General features: G+C 46.5%; 1 protein-coding gene across 1 annotated transcript in view; it reads left to right on the top strand.

The window, feature by feature from the left end:
* The window catches only part of LOC139416955 (laminin subunit alpha-5-like), a 250,153-nt gene that overhangs the window by 59,450 nt on the left and 172,806 nt on the right, over positions 1–17,897 (top strand). The window contains exon 3 of the mRNA XM_071166167.1: positions 10,925–11,042. Coding sequence (XP_071022268.1) covers positions 10,925–11,042 — 118 coding nt within the window. The remainder of the gene's footprint in view (positions 1–10,924; positions 11,043–17,897) is intronic.

The raw sequence follows: 17,897 nt of genomic DNA, 5'->3' as shown, positions 1-17,897 counted from the left end.
ACTTGTTTCCTAAACCACAGGTTGAGGAGAGCTCTCAGGGGAAACTTGTTTCCTAAACCACAGGTTGAGGGTTAAATATTTTATTTAACCTTTATTTAACTAGGCAAGTCAGTTAAGAACAAATTCTTATTTTCAATGACGGCCTAGGAACAGTGGGTTAACTGCCTGTTCAGGGGCAGAAGGACAGATTTGTACCTTGTCAGCTCGGGGATTTGAACTAGCAACCTTTCGGTTACTAGTCCGCCACTCTAACCACTAGGCTACCCTGCCGGTATTTATAGGAGAAAGATCCAATTGTGATTCCAGTCACGTGGTTTGTTGTTGGGACTTTCTCTCTCTCCCTTTGGATGCATCTGCAGGGTGTAACCATGTTTCTATAGGAGAATAGGTGAAGGGCATCCCAGCATGCTGCAGGGTGTAGTCATGTTTCTATAGGAGAATAGGTGAAGGGCATCCCAGCATGCTGCAGGGTGTAGCCATGTTTCTATAGGAGAATAGGTGAAGGGCATCCCAGCATGCTGCAGGGTGTAGTCATGTTTCTATAGGAGAATAGGTGAAGGGCATCCCAGCATGCTGCAGGGTGTAGCCATGTTTCTATAGGAGAATAGGTGAAGGGCATCCCAGCATGCTGCAGAGTGTAGCCATGTTTCTATAGGAGAATGGGTGAAGGGCATCCCAGCATGCTGCAGAGTGTAGCCATGTTTCTATAGGAGAATAGGTGAAGGGCATCCCAGCATGCTGCAGAGTGTAGCCATGTTTCTATAGGAGAATAGGTGAAGGGCATCCCAGCATGCTGCAGAGTGTAGCCATGTTTCTGTAGGAGAATAGGTGAAGGGCATCCCAGTATGCAGGGTGTAACCATGTTTCTATAGGAGAATAGGTGAAGGGCATCCCAGCATGCTGCAGGGTGTAGTCATGTTTCTATAGGAGAATAGGTGAAGGGCATCCCAGCATGCTACAGGGTGTAGCCATGTTTCTGTAGGAGAATAGGTGAAGGGCATCCCAGCATGCTGCAGAGTGTAACCATGTTTCTATAGGAGAATAGGTGAAGGGCATCCCAGCATGCTGCAGAGTGTAGCCATGTTTCTATAGGAGAATAGGTGAAGGGCATCCCAGCATGCTGCAGAGTGTAGCCATGTTTCTATAGGAGAATAGGTGAAGGGCATCCCAGCATGCTGCAGGGTGTAACCATGTTTCTATAGGAGAATAGGTGAAGGGCATCCCAGCATGCTGCAGAGTGTAGCCATGTTTCTATAGGAGAATAGGTGAAGGGCATCCCAGCATGCTGCAGGGTGTAGCCATGTTTCTATAGGAGAATAGGTGAAGGGCATCCCAGCATGCTGCAGAGTGTAGCCATGTTTCTATAGGAGAATAGGTGAAGGGCATCCCAGCATGCTGCAGAGTGTAGCCATGTTTCTATAGGAGAATAGGTGAAGGGCATCCCAGCATGCTGCAGGGTGTAACCATGTTTCTATAGGAGAATAGGTGAAGGGCATCCCAGCATGCTGCAGGGTGTAGTCATGTTTCTATTGGAGAATAGGTGAAGGGCATCCCAGCATGCTGCAGAGTGTAGCCATGTTTCTATAGGAGAATAGGTGAAGGGCATCCCAGCATGCTGCAGGGTGTAACCATGTTTCTATAGGATAATAGGTGAAGGGCATCCCAGCATGCTACAGGGTGTAGCCATGTTTCTATAGGAGAATAGGTGAAGGGCATCCCAGCATGCTGCAGAGTGTAGCCATGTTTCTATAGGAGAATAGGTGAAGGGCATCCCAGCATGCTGCAGGGTGTAGCCATGTTTCTATAGGAGAATAGGTGAAGGGCATCCCAGCATGCTGCAGAGTGTAGCCATGTTTCTATAGGAGAATAGGTGAAGGGCATCCCAGCATGCTGCAGGGTGTAGCCATGTTTCTATAGGAGAATAGGTGAAGGGCATCCCAGCATGCTGCAGGGTGTAGTCATGTTTCTATAGGAGAATAGGTGAAGGGCATCCCAGCATGCTGCAGGGTGTAGCCATGTTTCTATAGGAGAATAGGTGAAGGGCATCCCAGCATGCTACAGGGTGTAGCCATGTTTCTATAGGAGAATAGGTGAAGGGCATCCCAGCATGCTGCAGGGTGTAGTCATGTTTCTATAGGAGAATAGGTGAAGGGCATCCCAGCATGCTACAGGGTGTAGCCATGTTTCTATAGGAGAATAGGTGAAGGGCATCCCAGCATGCTGCAGAGTGTAGCCATGTTTCTGTAGGAGAATAGGTGAAGGGCATCCCAGCATGTTGCAGGGTGTAGCCATGTTTCTATAGGAGAATAGGTGAAGGGCATCCCAGCATGTTGCAGGGTGTAGCCATGTTTCTGTAGGAGAATAGGTGAAGGGCATCCCAGCATGCTGCAGGGTGTAACCATGTTTCTATAGGAGAATAGGTGAAGGGCATCCCAGCATGCTGCAGGGTGTAGTCATGTTTCTATAGGAGAATAGGTGAAGGGCATCCCAGCATGCTACAGGGTGTAGCCATGTTTCTATAGGAGAATAGGTGAAGGGCATCCCAGCATGCTGCAGAGTGTAGCCATGTTTCTGTAGGAGAATAGGTGAAGGGCATCCCAGCATGTTGCAGGGTGTAGCCATGTTTCTATAGGAGAATAGGTGAAGGGCATCCCAGCATGCTGCAGGGTGTAACCATGTTTCTATAGGAGAATAGGTGAAGGGCATCCCAGCATGCTGCAGGGTGTAAGACATGACGTGTGACAGGGAGCTGTTTTATGTAGCCTGTTATCTCTCCCTGTGTCTTTAGTCACGGTCAGAGATCCTGTATGAGGAGATCTGACTCAGTGGATTAGAGAATGGTGTCCATGCTCGCTCACACACGCACGCACGCACGCACACACACACACACACACAGGTAGTACAGACAGACACCTATGGTAGCTGGAGCACAAGAGGACAGTGCCTCCCCTTCGTCTCTCCCCCTTCATCTCCACCCCTTCATCTCTCCCCCTTCATCTCTCCCCCTCCATCTCTCCCCCTTCATCTCCCCCTTCATCTCTCCCCCTTCATCTCTTCCCCTTCATCTCTCCCCTTCATCTCTCCCCCTTCATCTTCCCCCCCTCATCTCTCCCCCTTCATCTCTTCCCCTTCATCTCTCCCCTTCATCTCTCCCCCTTCATCTTCCCCCCTTCATCTCTCCCCTTCATCTCTCCCCCTTCATCTTCCCCCCTTCATCTCTCCCCCTTCATCTCTCCCCCTTCATCTCCCCCTTCATCTCTTCCCCTTCATCTCTCCCCTTCATCTCTCCCCCTCATCTCTCTCCCTTCATCTCTCCCCCTCATCTCTCCTCCTCATCTCTCCTCCTCATCTCTCCCCCTTCATCTCTCTCCCTTCATCTCTCTTCCTCATCTCTCTCCCTTCATCTCTCTCCCTTCATCTATCTCCCTCATCTCTCCTCCTTATCTCTCCTCCTCATCTCTCCCCCTTCATCTCTCTCCCTTCATCTCTCTTCCTCATCTCTCCTCCTCATCTCTCTCCCTCATCTCCCCTCCTTCATCTCTCCCCCTTCATCTCTCCCCCTCCATCTCTCCCCCATCATCTCTCCCCCTCCATCTCTCCCCCTTCATCTCTCTCCCTTCATCTCTCTTCCTCATCTCTCCTCCTCATCTCTCCCCCTTCATCTCTCCCCCTTCATCTCTCCCCCTCATCTCTCCCCCTCATCTCTCCCCCTCAAATCTCGACAAGGCCCAATGTGTCCTGTCCCCCTCTCTTCTGCTGCCTGATAGGAGTACCCTGAGAAGGCCTCTTCAATCTTTCCACTAAGCCTTGTTCCATGATCTGTCTCCTGTTCATGGGCCCCTGAGTCAAGAACCAACATGTCAGCCTGGCTCCTGTCCTCTCGATGTGTATAGAGACTGAGCCTGTCCTCTGGAAGGAAACATACCATTGTTTTTTTGGGGGGAAAAGACCATAATCATCCTCTGTCTGAACTTTATGTGACGATGCGTGGCGATTTCCCCCGGCTCATTTTAAGGGACTACAGTATGTATGCATGAGAGGTCTTTGTAATAACAGTCGGCAACTGGAGTGCAGATGGGCGTAGAGCCCTTAGAGAGTGTTGGTGTTCTGCATGACGACTCCATTGATATAATAATAGATAGAACTCGTCCAAATGACACTTCCTGGGAATGACCTCACCAGGCGCGACACACCCTGGTCCTCTCCATCCCCTCCATGCACCCTCTACCCCCCAACCCTCTATCCCCAGTACCAACCCTCTACCCCCAGTACCAACCCTCTACCCCCAGTACCAAGCCTCTACCCCCCAGCCCTCTACCCCCAGTACCAACCCTCTACCCCCTAGCCCCCAGTACACTAGCACTCCAACCCTCTACCCCCCAGCCCCCGAACCCTCTACCCCCCAGCCCCCGAACCCTCTACCCCCCAGCCCCCCAACCCTCTACCCCCAGCCCCCCAACCCTCTACCCCCCAGCCTCCGAACCCTCTACCCCCCAGCCCCCCCCATTTTTTTTTAGGTTAACAGTCAGAGTCCAGGTCTGACAGAACCTGTGGTTAACGGTCAGAGTCCAGGTCCGACAGAACCTGTGGTTAACGGTCAGAGCCCAGGTCTGACAGAACCTGTGGTTAACGGTCAGAGCCCAGGTCTGACAGAACCTGTGGTTAACGGTCAGAGCCCAGGTCTGACAGAACCTGTGGTTAACGGTCAGAGCCCAGGTCTGACAGAACCTGTGGTTAACGTTCAGAGCCCAGGTCTGATAGAACCTGTGGTTAACGGTCAGAGTCCAGGTCCGACAGAACCTGTGGTTAACGGTCAGAGCCCAGGTCTGACAGAACCTGTGGTTAACGGTCAGAGTCCAGGTCTGACAGAACCTGTGGTTAACGGTCAGAGCCCAGGTCTGACAGAACCTGTGGTTAACGGTCAGAGCCCAGGTCTGACAGAACCTGTGGTTAACGGTCAGAGCCCAGGTCTGACAGAACCTGTGGTTAACGGTCAGAGCCCAGGTCTGACAGAACCTGTGGTTAACGGTCAGAGCCCAGGTCTGACAGAACCTGTGGTTAACGGCGAGGGGAGGACAGGGGAGGAGAGGGGGGGCAGGGGTAGATGATAGGGGAGGAGAGGGGAGGACAGGGAAGGACAGGGGAGGAGAGGGAAGGACAGGGGAGGACAGGGGAGGACAGGGGTAGAGGACAGGGGAGGAAAGGGGAGGACAGGGGAGATGAGGGGAGGACAGGGGTAGAGGACAGGGGAGGAAAGGGGAGGACAGGGGTAGAGGACAGGGGAGGTGTAGAGACATGTTTCTTCCAACCTCCTATCAGGGCTGGGCCTAAGCTATTTCAGTAATGGACTGTGTGAGTGTTTGTGCTTGAAGGCGTACGTACGTGTGTGTGTGTGTGTGTGTGTGTGTGTGTGTGTGTGTGTGTGTGTGTCTGCCTGCCTGCCTGCCTGCCTGCCTGCCTGCCTGCCTGCTTGCTTGTCAGAGAGAGTCAGTGATTGTGAGCAGGGAGAAACTTCTGTAGACTTCTCAGGATCCTGTCCTCTCTGATCTGGGAGTCTCATCAAGCAGCCGGCTCTCTCTTGGAATTAGCTCAATGACTCAGGTTAACTCTGAGAGTTAGTGATTGAGGACTCAGGTTAACTCTGAGAGTTAGTGATTGAGGACATCAGGTTAACTCTGAGAGTTAGTGATTGAGGACATCAGGTTAACTCTGAGAGTTAGTGAATGAGGACATCAGGTTAACTCTGAGAGTTAGTGATTGTGTACATGGAGTGTGTACAGACTTCTGGACTTCTCAGGAGCCTCTCCTCTCTGATGTGACCCGTCTCCACCGCTGTCCCTCTGGACTGTAAACACTCTGGCTGATTCCCTACGTAGTGCACTACTTTAGTCCAGAGCCTGATATAGTGCACTACTTTTCACCAGAGCCCTATATAGTGCACTACTTTAGACCAGAGCCTGATATAGTGCACTACTTTTCACCAGAGCCCTAGTAGTGCACTACTTTAGACCAGAGCCCTATATAGTGCACTACTTTAGACCAGAGCCCTATATAGTGCACTACTTTAGACCAGAGCCCTATAGAGTGCACTACTTTAGACCAGAGCCCTATATAGTGCACTACTTTAGACCAGAACCCTATATAGTGCACTACTTTAGACCAGAGCCTGATATAGTGCACTACTTTAGACCAGGGCCTGATATAGTGCACTACTTTTCACCAGAGCCTGATATAGTGCACTACTTTAGACCAGAGCCCGATATAGTGCACTACTTTAGACCAGAGCCTTATATAGTGCACTACTTTAGACCAGGGCCTGATATAGTGCACTACTGTAGTCCAGAGCCTGATATAGTGCACTACTTTAGACCAGGACCTGATATAGTGCACTACTTTAGACCAGGGCCTGATATAGTGCACTATTTTAGACCAGAGCCCTATATAGTGCACTACTTTAGACCAGAGCCCTATATAGTACACTACTTTAGACCAGGGCCTGATATAGTGCACTACTTTTCACCTTTTTCACTACTTACCTCTCTCTTCCCCCCCCCCCCCCCCCTCTCTCTCTCTCTCTCTCTTTCTCCCCCTTTCCCTGAGATCAGACTGTCCCTTAAACTCCCTTTGGCCTGTGGCATTTTGACCTGGGCGTGTATGAGATTGGGTTAAACTCCTTTCCTACCATCCCTCTCTCCCTCTTTCTCTATCCCCCTACCTCTCTCAGGTGCCAGCAGGCCCATCGTTCAAACCCCCCCCCCCCCCCCCCCCCCCCCTTCCTTCTCCCTGCTAATCACCATGGTAATCTGGGGCAGCAGGATTCTGGAATGCACAACCAACTCCCCGAGGAATGTGTACAATTAATAACCCTACTGTGTGTGTGTGTGTGTGTGTGTGTGTGTGTGTGTGTGTGTGTGTGTGTGTGTGTGTGTGTGTGAGAGAGAGAGAGAGAGAGAGAGAGTGTGAGAGAGTGAGTGTGAGAGAGAGAGAGTGAGTGTGAGAGTGAGTGAGTGAGTGAGTGAGTGAGTGAGTGAGTGAGTGAGTGAGTGAGAGAGTGAGTGAGTGAGAGAGAGTGTGTGAGTGAGTGAGTGTGTGAGTGAGTGAGTGAGTGAGTGAGTGAGTGAGTGAGTGAGTGAGAGAGAGAGAGAGAGTGTGTGAGTGAGTGAGTGAGTGAGTGAGTGAGTGTGTGAGTGAGAGAGAGTGTGTGAGTGAGTGAGTGAGTGAGTGAGTGAGTGAGTGAGTGAAAGAGTGAGTGAGTGAGAGAGAGTGTGTGAGTGAGAGAGTGAGTGAGTGAGTGAGTGAGTGAGAGAGTGAGTGAGTGAGAGAGAGTGTGTGAGTGAGTGAGTGAGTGAGTGAGTGAGTGAGTGAGTGAGTGAGAGAGAGTGTGTGAGTGAGTGAGTGAGTGAGTGAGTGAGTGAGTGAGTGAGAGAGTGAGTGAGTGAGTGAGAGAGAGTGTGTGAGTGAGTGAGTGAGTGAGTGAGAGAGAGAGAGAGAGTGTGTGAGTGAGAGATCATCCTCACAGGGCCATTCACTGATCCCAGGCATTTATTGCTCGGATGCATTTCAAAAGCCATTTTAATGTGATTTATTTAACCTTTAAACAGGGAGTCACATTGAGATTAAAAATCTTCTTTTTTTTTACAAGAGAGCCCTGTTTACATTACAATAACAACAGAACAATAAAACATACACACATATGTATAAAACAATATAATTCAGCACACAATATCAAAATAAACGTATTTAATAAAAGCAATCAGCTTGGACTTTGAGTATTTTGTCTCCTTATTTTGCCGTTGAATAGATAGAGGTCCTGTCTGGGAGGTTGGTGAAACTCTGGGTCAAAGGTCAATGATTCCTTCAAGCTCTACATTTCATGAATAGTATTGAGGTGGTAGAATGACTTATTAACCAACGAGATACCAGTACCGCTTGGCAATACTACAGGTTTAGTATGGATGCTGTTCAACGCACACACACACACACGCACCCGCGCACGCACGCACACACATGCACGCTTGCACGCGCACGCACGCACGCACGCACACACACACACACACACGCACCCGTGCACGCACGCACACACATGCACGCTTGCACGCGCGCACGCACGCACACACACGCACACACACGCACGTACGCACGCACGCAAACACACACACACACACACACGCACGTACGCACGCACGCACGGACGCAAACACACACACACACACACACACACACACACCTGACTGACACAATGACTGAACTGGAAACTTAAAACTGGTTTCAGGTCCCTTCCTTTTCCAGACAGGAAGTTGTTCTAACTGGGGCATGAAGGATCTTATCTAACAGGAAGTTGTTCTAACTGGGTTATGAAGGAGCTTATCTAACAGGAAGTTGTTCTAACTGGGTTATGAAGGAGCTTATCTAACAGGAAGTTGTTCTAACTGGGGCAAGAAGGATCTTATCTAACAGGAAGTTGTTCTAACTGGGTTATGAAGGAGCTTATCTAACAGGAAGTTGTTCTAACTGGGGCATGAAGGATCTTATCTAACAGGAAGTTGTTCTAACTGGGGCATGAAGGATCTTATCTAACAGGAAGTTGTTCTAACTGGGTTATGAAAGAGCTTATCTAACAGGGCGATACAGAACTGTAACCTCACACCCTATTGGCCGAAATCAAAAACCTCACACCCTATTGGCCGAGAGCAAAAACCTCACACCCGATTACAGTAACGTCTGGGGCACATTAGGGACAGTTCACAGGCGTGAAGCCCTAGTTGTGTCCCAAAAGACACCCTACTTCCTACATAGTACAGCCCTATGAGCCTTGGTCATGAGCCCTAGTCATGAGCCCTGGTCATGAGCCCTGGTCAAGTTGTGCACCTCTGTCATACAAATCATAGATACTGTAAACTGTTGGTTTTGTTTTGTATATTGTATAGCTAAAGGGAATCGTGACATTAAGTACTTTCAAGGAAAATAGGCATGTTTCTCGACATATGCACTGACTCTGAGAAGGGACGATTAGCTTAGCAGGCAAGTGATGCAGCATGACGACGTGAAGAGATTGATCGACAGTCTGCTGGGTGGGGGTGTTAAATGCTCATTTATTTCGATTCCTATCTCCTTTCTTCTGTAATATCTCTGGCAACGGCACCATGCAATGCACCCTGGACTGTAGAGGCAGACAAATAGGAGAAAATGTGCTAGACCCTCCATTAAATTACACAATTCTCGAGGTAGGAACTTCTCAAAAAAAAAATATGATAAATGGCTCAGTCGAGAGAAGACATCCTCTTTGGTTATTAATGTCTGACATGTACGATAGACATTTTAGCGATCTGAAAGTCATATTCCTATTAACTGCCAGTGTAGTGGGGAGAGACTTTACCACGGTGCAACGTCATACCGGATGGATTTCTGCCTGCTGGAACGTCATTAACTCAGATACACATGAAAACAGGAAATGACCCCCTGGGGATTGATAGAACATCCCTCAGAGAAACACTCAAACCATATCATTCAAAACGGGAGAACCTTTCCTTTTACGTAACCTTCTATCTTTTTTGTAATCATACCGAACTTAACATATCATACTCATTTGAGTGACTCGGATTTACGTTTACTATGTTACGTCTAGTCTATGAGACCAGGCTGTGTACTGTACTAAGTACACTTCTACCTCGTGTATATGAAACTGTGACAGGAACACTCCAACACATAAAGGATATTTGAACTCAACGCACTATAGGTGGAACGCCAAGGGTTTGGTAAGGGAGACTATACGCCCCCAGAGTGTGAATTACAGCCTGGATGAAACATGAGCTCCTCCAAATGCAACAAAAATCCCACTTTGGGGGGTCCGAGACGCCGACAGCAAGATGCATCAATCTCACCAGAGGAAGCATCCGAGCGAGCGAAATAGCTCAACCTTAACCTAAATATCCACTGTTCAGCTTGCGTCTCTATCTCACTCTGTTTGTCTGTCTCTCTCTCTCTCTCTCTGTCTCTCTCTCGCTCTCTTTCTCGCTGTTTCTCTCTCTTTCTCGCTGTCTCTCTCTCTCTTTCTCTCTCTGTCTCTCTCTCTCTGTTTCTCTCTCTTTCTCTCTCTTTCTCTCTTTCTCTCTCTGTCTCTCTCTCGTTCTCTCTCTTTCTCTCTCGCTGTCTCTCTCTCTCTTTCTCTCTCTCTCTCTGTCTCTCTCGCTGTCTCTCTCTCTTTCTCGCTGTCTCTCTCTCTCTCTCTCTCTCTCTCTCTCTCTCTCTGTCTCTCTCTGTCTCTCTCTCTCTCTCTCTCTCTCTCTCTCTCTCTCTCTCTCTCTCTCTGTGTCTGTCTTTGATGATAGATCGATGGGAACAAACATCACACACACACAAACGTCAAAGCCTAACACAGAAATTCCATCCTTTCTGTCCATCCTTTCTGTTACCAAATTACTCTCTTTGAATAGTGCATCAAGGGAACAATTCTGTTTTTTTTTAACTCACCACTAGGTGAATAGAGAAATTAAGCTCGCAATTCCTAACATCGGACAGCACATATTTTATTAGCCTTTATGAAGTGTCCAGGGATGCATCCCAAATGCCATCATGTTCTCTATAATAGTGCACTTCCTTTGACCAGAGCCCTATGGAGAATAGGACACAGGACACAGGTTAATAAGTGTTTTCAGGTCTAAATGTTACTGTGTGTGACAATGACATTCTAGAAGCAAAGAAGCGGGATTATTCATATTTCAAAAGGAATTCTGAGAATTCCCCTGATGTAAACATTCCCCGTGTTTCAGATTAAAATCACAAGTGTTGGATGTTATTTTTTACAAGCAGATGTCTCTCTCTATTTGTCTCCCCCATCTTTGAGAATTGCCCTAAAATATGGCCCCTTTTTCATGTTTCTCTGAAAAGTAAACGTTGAATGTATTTTATTCTCTTCTTTCTCCAGCTCTTCCACGTGGCCTATGTCCTGATCAAGTTTGCCAACTCTCCTCGACCAGACCTCTGGGTGCTAGAACGTTCCACCGACTTCGGAGAGACCTACCAGCCGTGGCAGTTCTTCGCCTGTGAGTAGGGCTGGGAATTGGACCTCACGATACAATATTATCACGATACTTAGGTGCCGATGTGTATCGCAATTCTCATGATTCTATATGTATTGTGACTCTCATGATTCTATATGTATTGTGACTCTCATGATTCTACATGTGATTCTCATGATTCTATATGCATCGTGATTCTCATGATTCTATATGCATTGTGATTCTCATGATTCTATATGCATCGTGATTCTCATGATTCTATATGCATCGTGATTCTCATGATTCTATATGTATCGTGATTCTCATGATTCTATATACATCGTGATTCTCATGATTCTATATGCATCGTGATTCTCATGATTCTATATGCATCGTGATTCTCATGATTCTATATGCATCGTGATTCTCATGATTCTATATGCATCGTGATTCTCATGATTCTATATGCATCGTGATTCTCATGATTCTATAATCATTGCGATTCAATACTCTCGATTCAAAAGTATTTTATTGTGACTTGATGTTCCAAACATATTGCTGCAAAGAGACTAGAGCGAGACCAGATAGAGACAAGAGAAAATGAGTTTTCATCAATCATGGAAATAAAGGTGTTGATAACATGTTTGCTCACTATCTAAAAAGAAGTAGAACAAGCTATAGGATGAAACATACCAGAGTTTTGGCACAGCTACAGACACCTAGAAAAAAAAAATATTTTTTTAATTGTTATTTTTACAAATTGATACTTGGAGTCAAAGTATCGATATAATATCGTCCAAAAGTAATATTGCGATATGTAATAGCATTGATTTGAACCCCATCACTACATGTTCCTGTGACTAGAACTATTAGACTCATTTGACTTCCTGAATTTGACTTGCTGAATTTGACTTCCTGAATTTGACTTGCTGAATTTGACTTGCTGAATTTGGCTTCCTGAATTTGACTTGCTGAATTTGACTTGCTGAATTTGGCTTCCTGAATTTGACTTCCTGAATTTGACTTGCTGAATTTGGCTTCCTGAATTTGACTTGCTGAATTTGACTTCCTGAATTTGGCTTCCTGAATTTGACTTGCTGAATTTGACTTCCTGAATTTGACTTGCTGAATTTGACTTGCTGAATTTGACTTCCTGAATTTGGCTTCCTGAACATTGAGAAAAGAAGGCTCAGGAAGAGGATTAGGTTTGTGTGTTAGTAGTGCAGGTGTCTGGGAGGTTTTATAGTTAAACCCCTGAGTTTGTTTTTCTCCCTTTTTTTTGTGTTAAGTTGTGTGCGTTTAGATGTTTGTGATTCTAAGGGTTATTCCGAGGTTCCGGGGGTTTGGTTTGGAATAACCTTGAGAGGCAGGGGCAGGGGCCGTGGGGTGGGTGGGCTCTCACAGAGCTGCTTCCACCTGACTGAAGGCACAAGCTGTCAATCAGTAGGTGGTGGACTGGAACATTCCGAGCATTGCTGCCAGCCCACCTCAGCGTCAGTACAGGCCCTGGCTAGATCCGCTACAGCTTCGGTACTTTATTATTTTACTCTTAGGGAAAACACGAGGCAGAGACATTATCAGGGTTCAGAAGAAGGTAAAGAGAGAAACGTAAAGGGAGGGAGAGCAGCAGCTATGTTATACAAACTAATGTGTGTTTAAAATAACACACACGCAGAACGTGATCCTATAACACACACGCAGAACGTGATCCTAACACACACGCAGAGATCCTAACACACACGCAGAGATCCTAACACACACGCAGAACGTGATCCTAACACACATGCAGAGATCCTAACACACACGCAGAGATCCTAACACACACGCAGAACGTGATCCTAACACACACGCAGAGATCCTAACCCACACGCAGAGATCCTAACACACACGCAGAGATCCTAACCCACACGCAGAACGAGATCCTAACACACACGCAGAGATCCTAACACACACGCAGAGATCCTAACACACATGCAGAGATCCTAACACACACGCAGAGATCCTAACACACACGCAGAACGTGATCCTAACCCACACGCAGAGATCCTAACACACACGCAGAGATCCTAACCCACACGCAGAACGAGATCCTAACACACACGCAGAGATCCTAACACACACGCAGAGATCCTAACACACATGCAGAGATCCTAACACACACGCAGAGATCCTAACACACACGCAGAGATCCTAACACACACGTAGAGATCCTAACACACACGCAGAACGTGATCCAGATGCTTAAGCTTTAAGGAGGAGTTTTCTGGAGGGGGGCGTATTATCAATGGTCTCTTAAAGAGGGCTAGTGATGACGATCAGGCTAACAGCTAGCTAGTGGTCCTGAATGGCTCAGTGGGTAGAGCATGGTGAAATGAAATTCCCGGGGCCACCCAATTCCCAGAGAGGGAGAGTGGGAGAGAGAGAGAGAGAGAGAGAGAGAGAGAGAGAGAGAGAGAGAGAGAGAGAGAGAGAGACAGAGACGGAGACAGAGACAGAGAGAGTTATAAAACAGAACGTTATAAAACAGAACAGCAGCAGACCTCTAGCCCAGGGGTTTTAACAGCCTGAATTCCCACACCTGCTTTCTCACCTGTAGACTCACACTGTAATGCCATTTACTAGTCAGTGTCTCACCTGTAGACTCACGCTGTAACACCATTTACTAATCAGTGTCTCACCTGTAGACTCACACTGTAATGCCATTTACTAGTCAGTGTCTCACCTGTAGACTCACACTGTAATGCCATTTACTAGTCAGTGTCTCACCTGTAGACTCACGCTATAACACCATTTACTAGTCAGTGTCTCACCTGTAGACTCACACTGTAATGCCATTTACTAATCAGTGTCTCACCTGTAGACTCACGCTGTAATACCATTTACTAGTCAGTGTCTCACCTGTAGACTCACGCTGTAACACCATTTACTAATCAGTGTCTCACCTGTAGACTCACGCTGTAATACCATTTACTAGTCAGGGTCTCACCTGTAGACTCACGCTATAATGCCATTTACTAGTCAGTGTCTCACCTGTAGACTCACACTGTAATGCCATTTACTAGTCAGTGTCTCACCTGTAGACTCACGCTATAATGCCATTTACTAGTCAGTGTCTCACCTGTAGACTCACGCTATAATGCCATTTACTAGTCAGTGTCTCACCTGTAGACGCACGCTATAACACCATTTACTAATCAGTGTCTCACCTGTAGACTCACGCTATAACACCATTTACTAGTCAGTGTCTCACCTGTAGACTCACGCTGTAATACCATTTACTAATCAGTGTCTCACCTGTAGACTCACGCTATAATGCCATTTACTAGTCAGTGTCTCACCTGTAGACTCACACTGTAATACCATTTACTAGTCAGTGTCTCACCTGTAGACTCACGCTGTAATGCCATTTACTAGTCAGTGTCTCACCTGTAGACTCACGCTGTAATACCATTTACTAGTCAGTGTCTCGCCTGTAGACTCACGCTGTAATGCCATTTACTAGTCAGTGTCTCACCTGTAGACTCACGCTATGATACCATTTACTAGTCAGTGTCTCACCTGTAGACTCACACTGTAATACCATTTACTAGTCAGTGTCTCACCTGTAGACTCACGCTGTAATGCCATTTACTAGTCAGTGTCTCACCTGTAGACTCACGCTGTAATACCATTTACTAGTCAGTGTCTCACCTGTAGACTCACGCTATAATGCCATTTACTAGTCAGTGTCTCACCTGTAGACTCACGCTGTAATGCCATTTACTAGTCAGTGTCTCACCTGTAGACTCACGCTGTAACACCATTTACTAGTCAGTGTCTCACCTGTAGACTCACGCTGTAACACCATTTACTAGTCAGTGTCTCATCTGTAGACTCACGCTGTAATACCATTTACTAGTCAGTGTCTCACCTGTAGACTCACGCTGTAATACCATTTACTAGTCAGTGTCTCACCTGTAGACTCACGCTGTAATGCCATTTACTAGTCAGTGTCTCACCTGTAGACTCACGCTGTAATGCCATTTACTAGTCAGTGTCTCACCTGTAGACTCACGCTATAATACCATTTACTAGTCAGTGTCTCACCTGTAGACGCACGCTATAATGCCATTTACTAGTCAGTGTCTCACCTGTAGACTCACGCTGTAATACCATTTACTAGTCAGTGTCTCACCTGTAGACTCACGCTGTAATACCATTTACTAGTCAGTGTCTCACCTGTAGACTCACGCTGTAATACCATTTACTAGTCAGTGTCTCACCTGTAGACTCACACTGTAATACCATTTACTAGTCAGTGTCTCACCTGTAGACTCACGCTGTAATGCCATTTACTAGTCAGTGTCTCACCTGTAGACTCACACTGTAATACCATTTACTAGTCAGTGTCTCACCTGTAGACTCACACTGTAATACCATTTACTAGTCAGTGTCTCACCTGTAGACTCACGCTGTAATACCATTTACTAGTCAGTGTCTCACCTGTAGACTCACGCTGTAATGCCATTTACTAGTCAGTTTCTCACCTGTAGACTCACGCTGTAATACCATTTACTAGTCAGTGTCTCACCTGTAGACTCACGCTATGATACCATTTACTAGTCAGTGTTGGGGAGAAGTGAATTACATGCACTGTAGTTCAGCAGAATCATTTAATTACATCTTGCTGTAGCTTGGTGGTAGTTTAACTAAATCCAGACTTGGTAATATTTGCAGTAGTTCATTACTCTTTTGCTGTGTAGTTAACTACTGGAACTACACACTACTTTTTCTGAAGAAAGACTAATAATTATGGGTAGTCCAGAATGTCCTTTCTGTTTGGGCCTCAGACCTGCCTGATTGTCCTTTCTGTTTGGGCCTCAGACCTGCCTGAATGTCCTTTCTGTTTGGGCCTCAGACCTGCCTGATTGTCCTTTCTGTTTGGGCGTCAGACCTGCCTGAATGTCCTTTCTGTTTGGGCCTCAGACCTGCCTGAATGTCCTTTCTGTTTGGGCCTCAGACCTGCCTGATTGTCCTTTCTGTTTGGGCCTCAGACCTGCCTGAATGTCCTTTCTGTTTGGGCCTCAGACCTGCCTGAATGTCCTTTCTGTTTGGGCCTCAGACCTGCCTGAATGTCCTTTCTGTTTGGGCCTCAGACCTGCCTGAATGTCCTTTCTGTTTGGGCCTCAGACCTGCCTGATTGTCCTTTCTGTTTGGGCCTCAGACCTGCCTGAATGTCCTTTCTGTTTGGGCCTCAGACCTGCCTGAATGTCCTTTCTGTTTGGGCCTCAGACCTGCCTGAATGTCCTTTCTGTTTGGGCCTCAGACCTGCCTGAATGTCCTTTCTGTTTGGGCCTCAGACCTGCCTGATTGTCCTTTCTGTTTGGGCCTCAGACCTGCCTGAATGTCCTTTCTGTTTGGGCCTCAGACCTGCCTGAATGTCCTTTCTGTTTGGGCCTCAGACCTGCCTGATTCTCACTTCAAACTGTTTTATGTGTAATAGGCTAAATTACACATTCTGTTAACATCTGTCTCCAGAGTGAACTGTTCTTGCAATTTGTAGTCTATAACATCTCAGATTTAGATATGATAATTTTTTCACAAAGTAGTTTCGGTGTAGTGAACTACATTTTAAAAGTAACTTTAGTTAAGTAAACTATACTGAACAAAAATCTTAAGCGCAACATGTGACCGTGACAGTTGATATAAAATAATCTGTCAATTGAAATAAATTCATTAGACCCTAATCTATGGATTTCACATGACTGGGAATACAGATGCACTGTTAATCTGTTGGTCACAGATACCTGAAAACAAAAAGTAGGGGAGTGGATCAGAAAACCAGTCCGTATCTGGTGTGACAAACCATTTGCCTCATGCAGCGCGACAAATCTCCTTTACACAGAGTGGGTCAGGCTTTTTGATTGTGGCCTGTGGAATGTTGTCCCACTCCTCTTCAATGAATGTGAAGTTGCTGGATATTGGAGGGAACTGGAACACGCTGTCGTACACGTCGATCCAGAGCATCCTAAACATGCTCAATGGGTGACATGTCTGGTGAGAACGCAGACCATGGAAGAACATGTTCAGCTTCCAGGAATTATGTACAGATCCTTGTGACATGGGGCAGTGCATTATCATGCTGAAACATGAGGTGATGGCGGTGGATGAATGGCACGACAATGGGCCTCAGGGCCTCAGGATCTTGTCAGGATATCTCTGTGCATTCAAATTGCCATCGATAAAATGTAATTGTGTTCGTTGTCCGTAGCTTATGCCTGCCTCCCGTACCATAACCCCACCGCCACTATGGGACAATCAGTTAACAACGTTGACTTCAGAAAACCGCTTGCCCACACAACGCCATTCACGTGGTCTGCGGTTGTGACGCCGGTTGGTAGAGAAATTAACATGACATTCTCAGCCAACAGCTCTGTTGGATATCCCTGCAGTCAGCCAGCCAGAAAGTTGCCACGCTCTTTCAACTTGAGACATATGTGGCATTGTGTTGTGTGACAAAACTGCACATTTTAGAGTGGCCTTTTATAGTCCCCCCGGCACAAGGTGCACCTGTGTAATGATCATGCTCTTTGAGTCAGATGGATAGATAATCTATGTGTATTTATGTGTGTTTGTGTATTTGTGTGTATTTATGTGTGTATTTATGTGTGTTTGTGTATTTATGTGTGTATTTATGTGTGTTTGTGTATTTATGTGTGTATTTATGTGTGTTTGTGTATTTATGTGTGTTTGTGTATTTATGTGTGTACTTATGTGTTTTTATGTGTATTTATGTGTGTTTGTGTATTTATGTGTGTATTTATGTGTGTTTGTGTACTTATGTGTGTTTATGTGTATTTATGTGTATTTATGTGTGTATTTATGTGTGTTTGTGTATTTGTGTGTGTATTTATGTGTGTG

Source organism: Oncorhynchus clarkii, chromosome 9, assembly GCF_045791955.1.
Source record: "Oncorhynchus clarkii lewisi isolate Uvic-CL-2024 chromosome 9, UVic_Ocla_1.0, whole genome shotgun sequence".
Taxonomy (NCBI): domain Eukaryota; kingdom Metazoa; phylum Chordata; class Actinopteri; order Salmoniformes; family Salmonidae; genus Oncorhynchus; species Oncorhynchus clarkii.
Note: the sequence above shows the minus strand (reverse complement) of the source record. Positions and strands in the feature narration are given on the sequence as shown.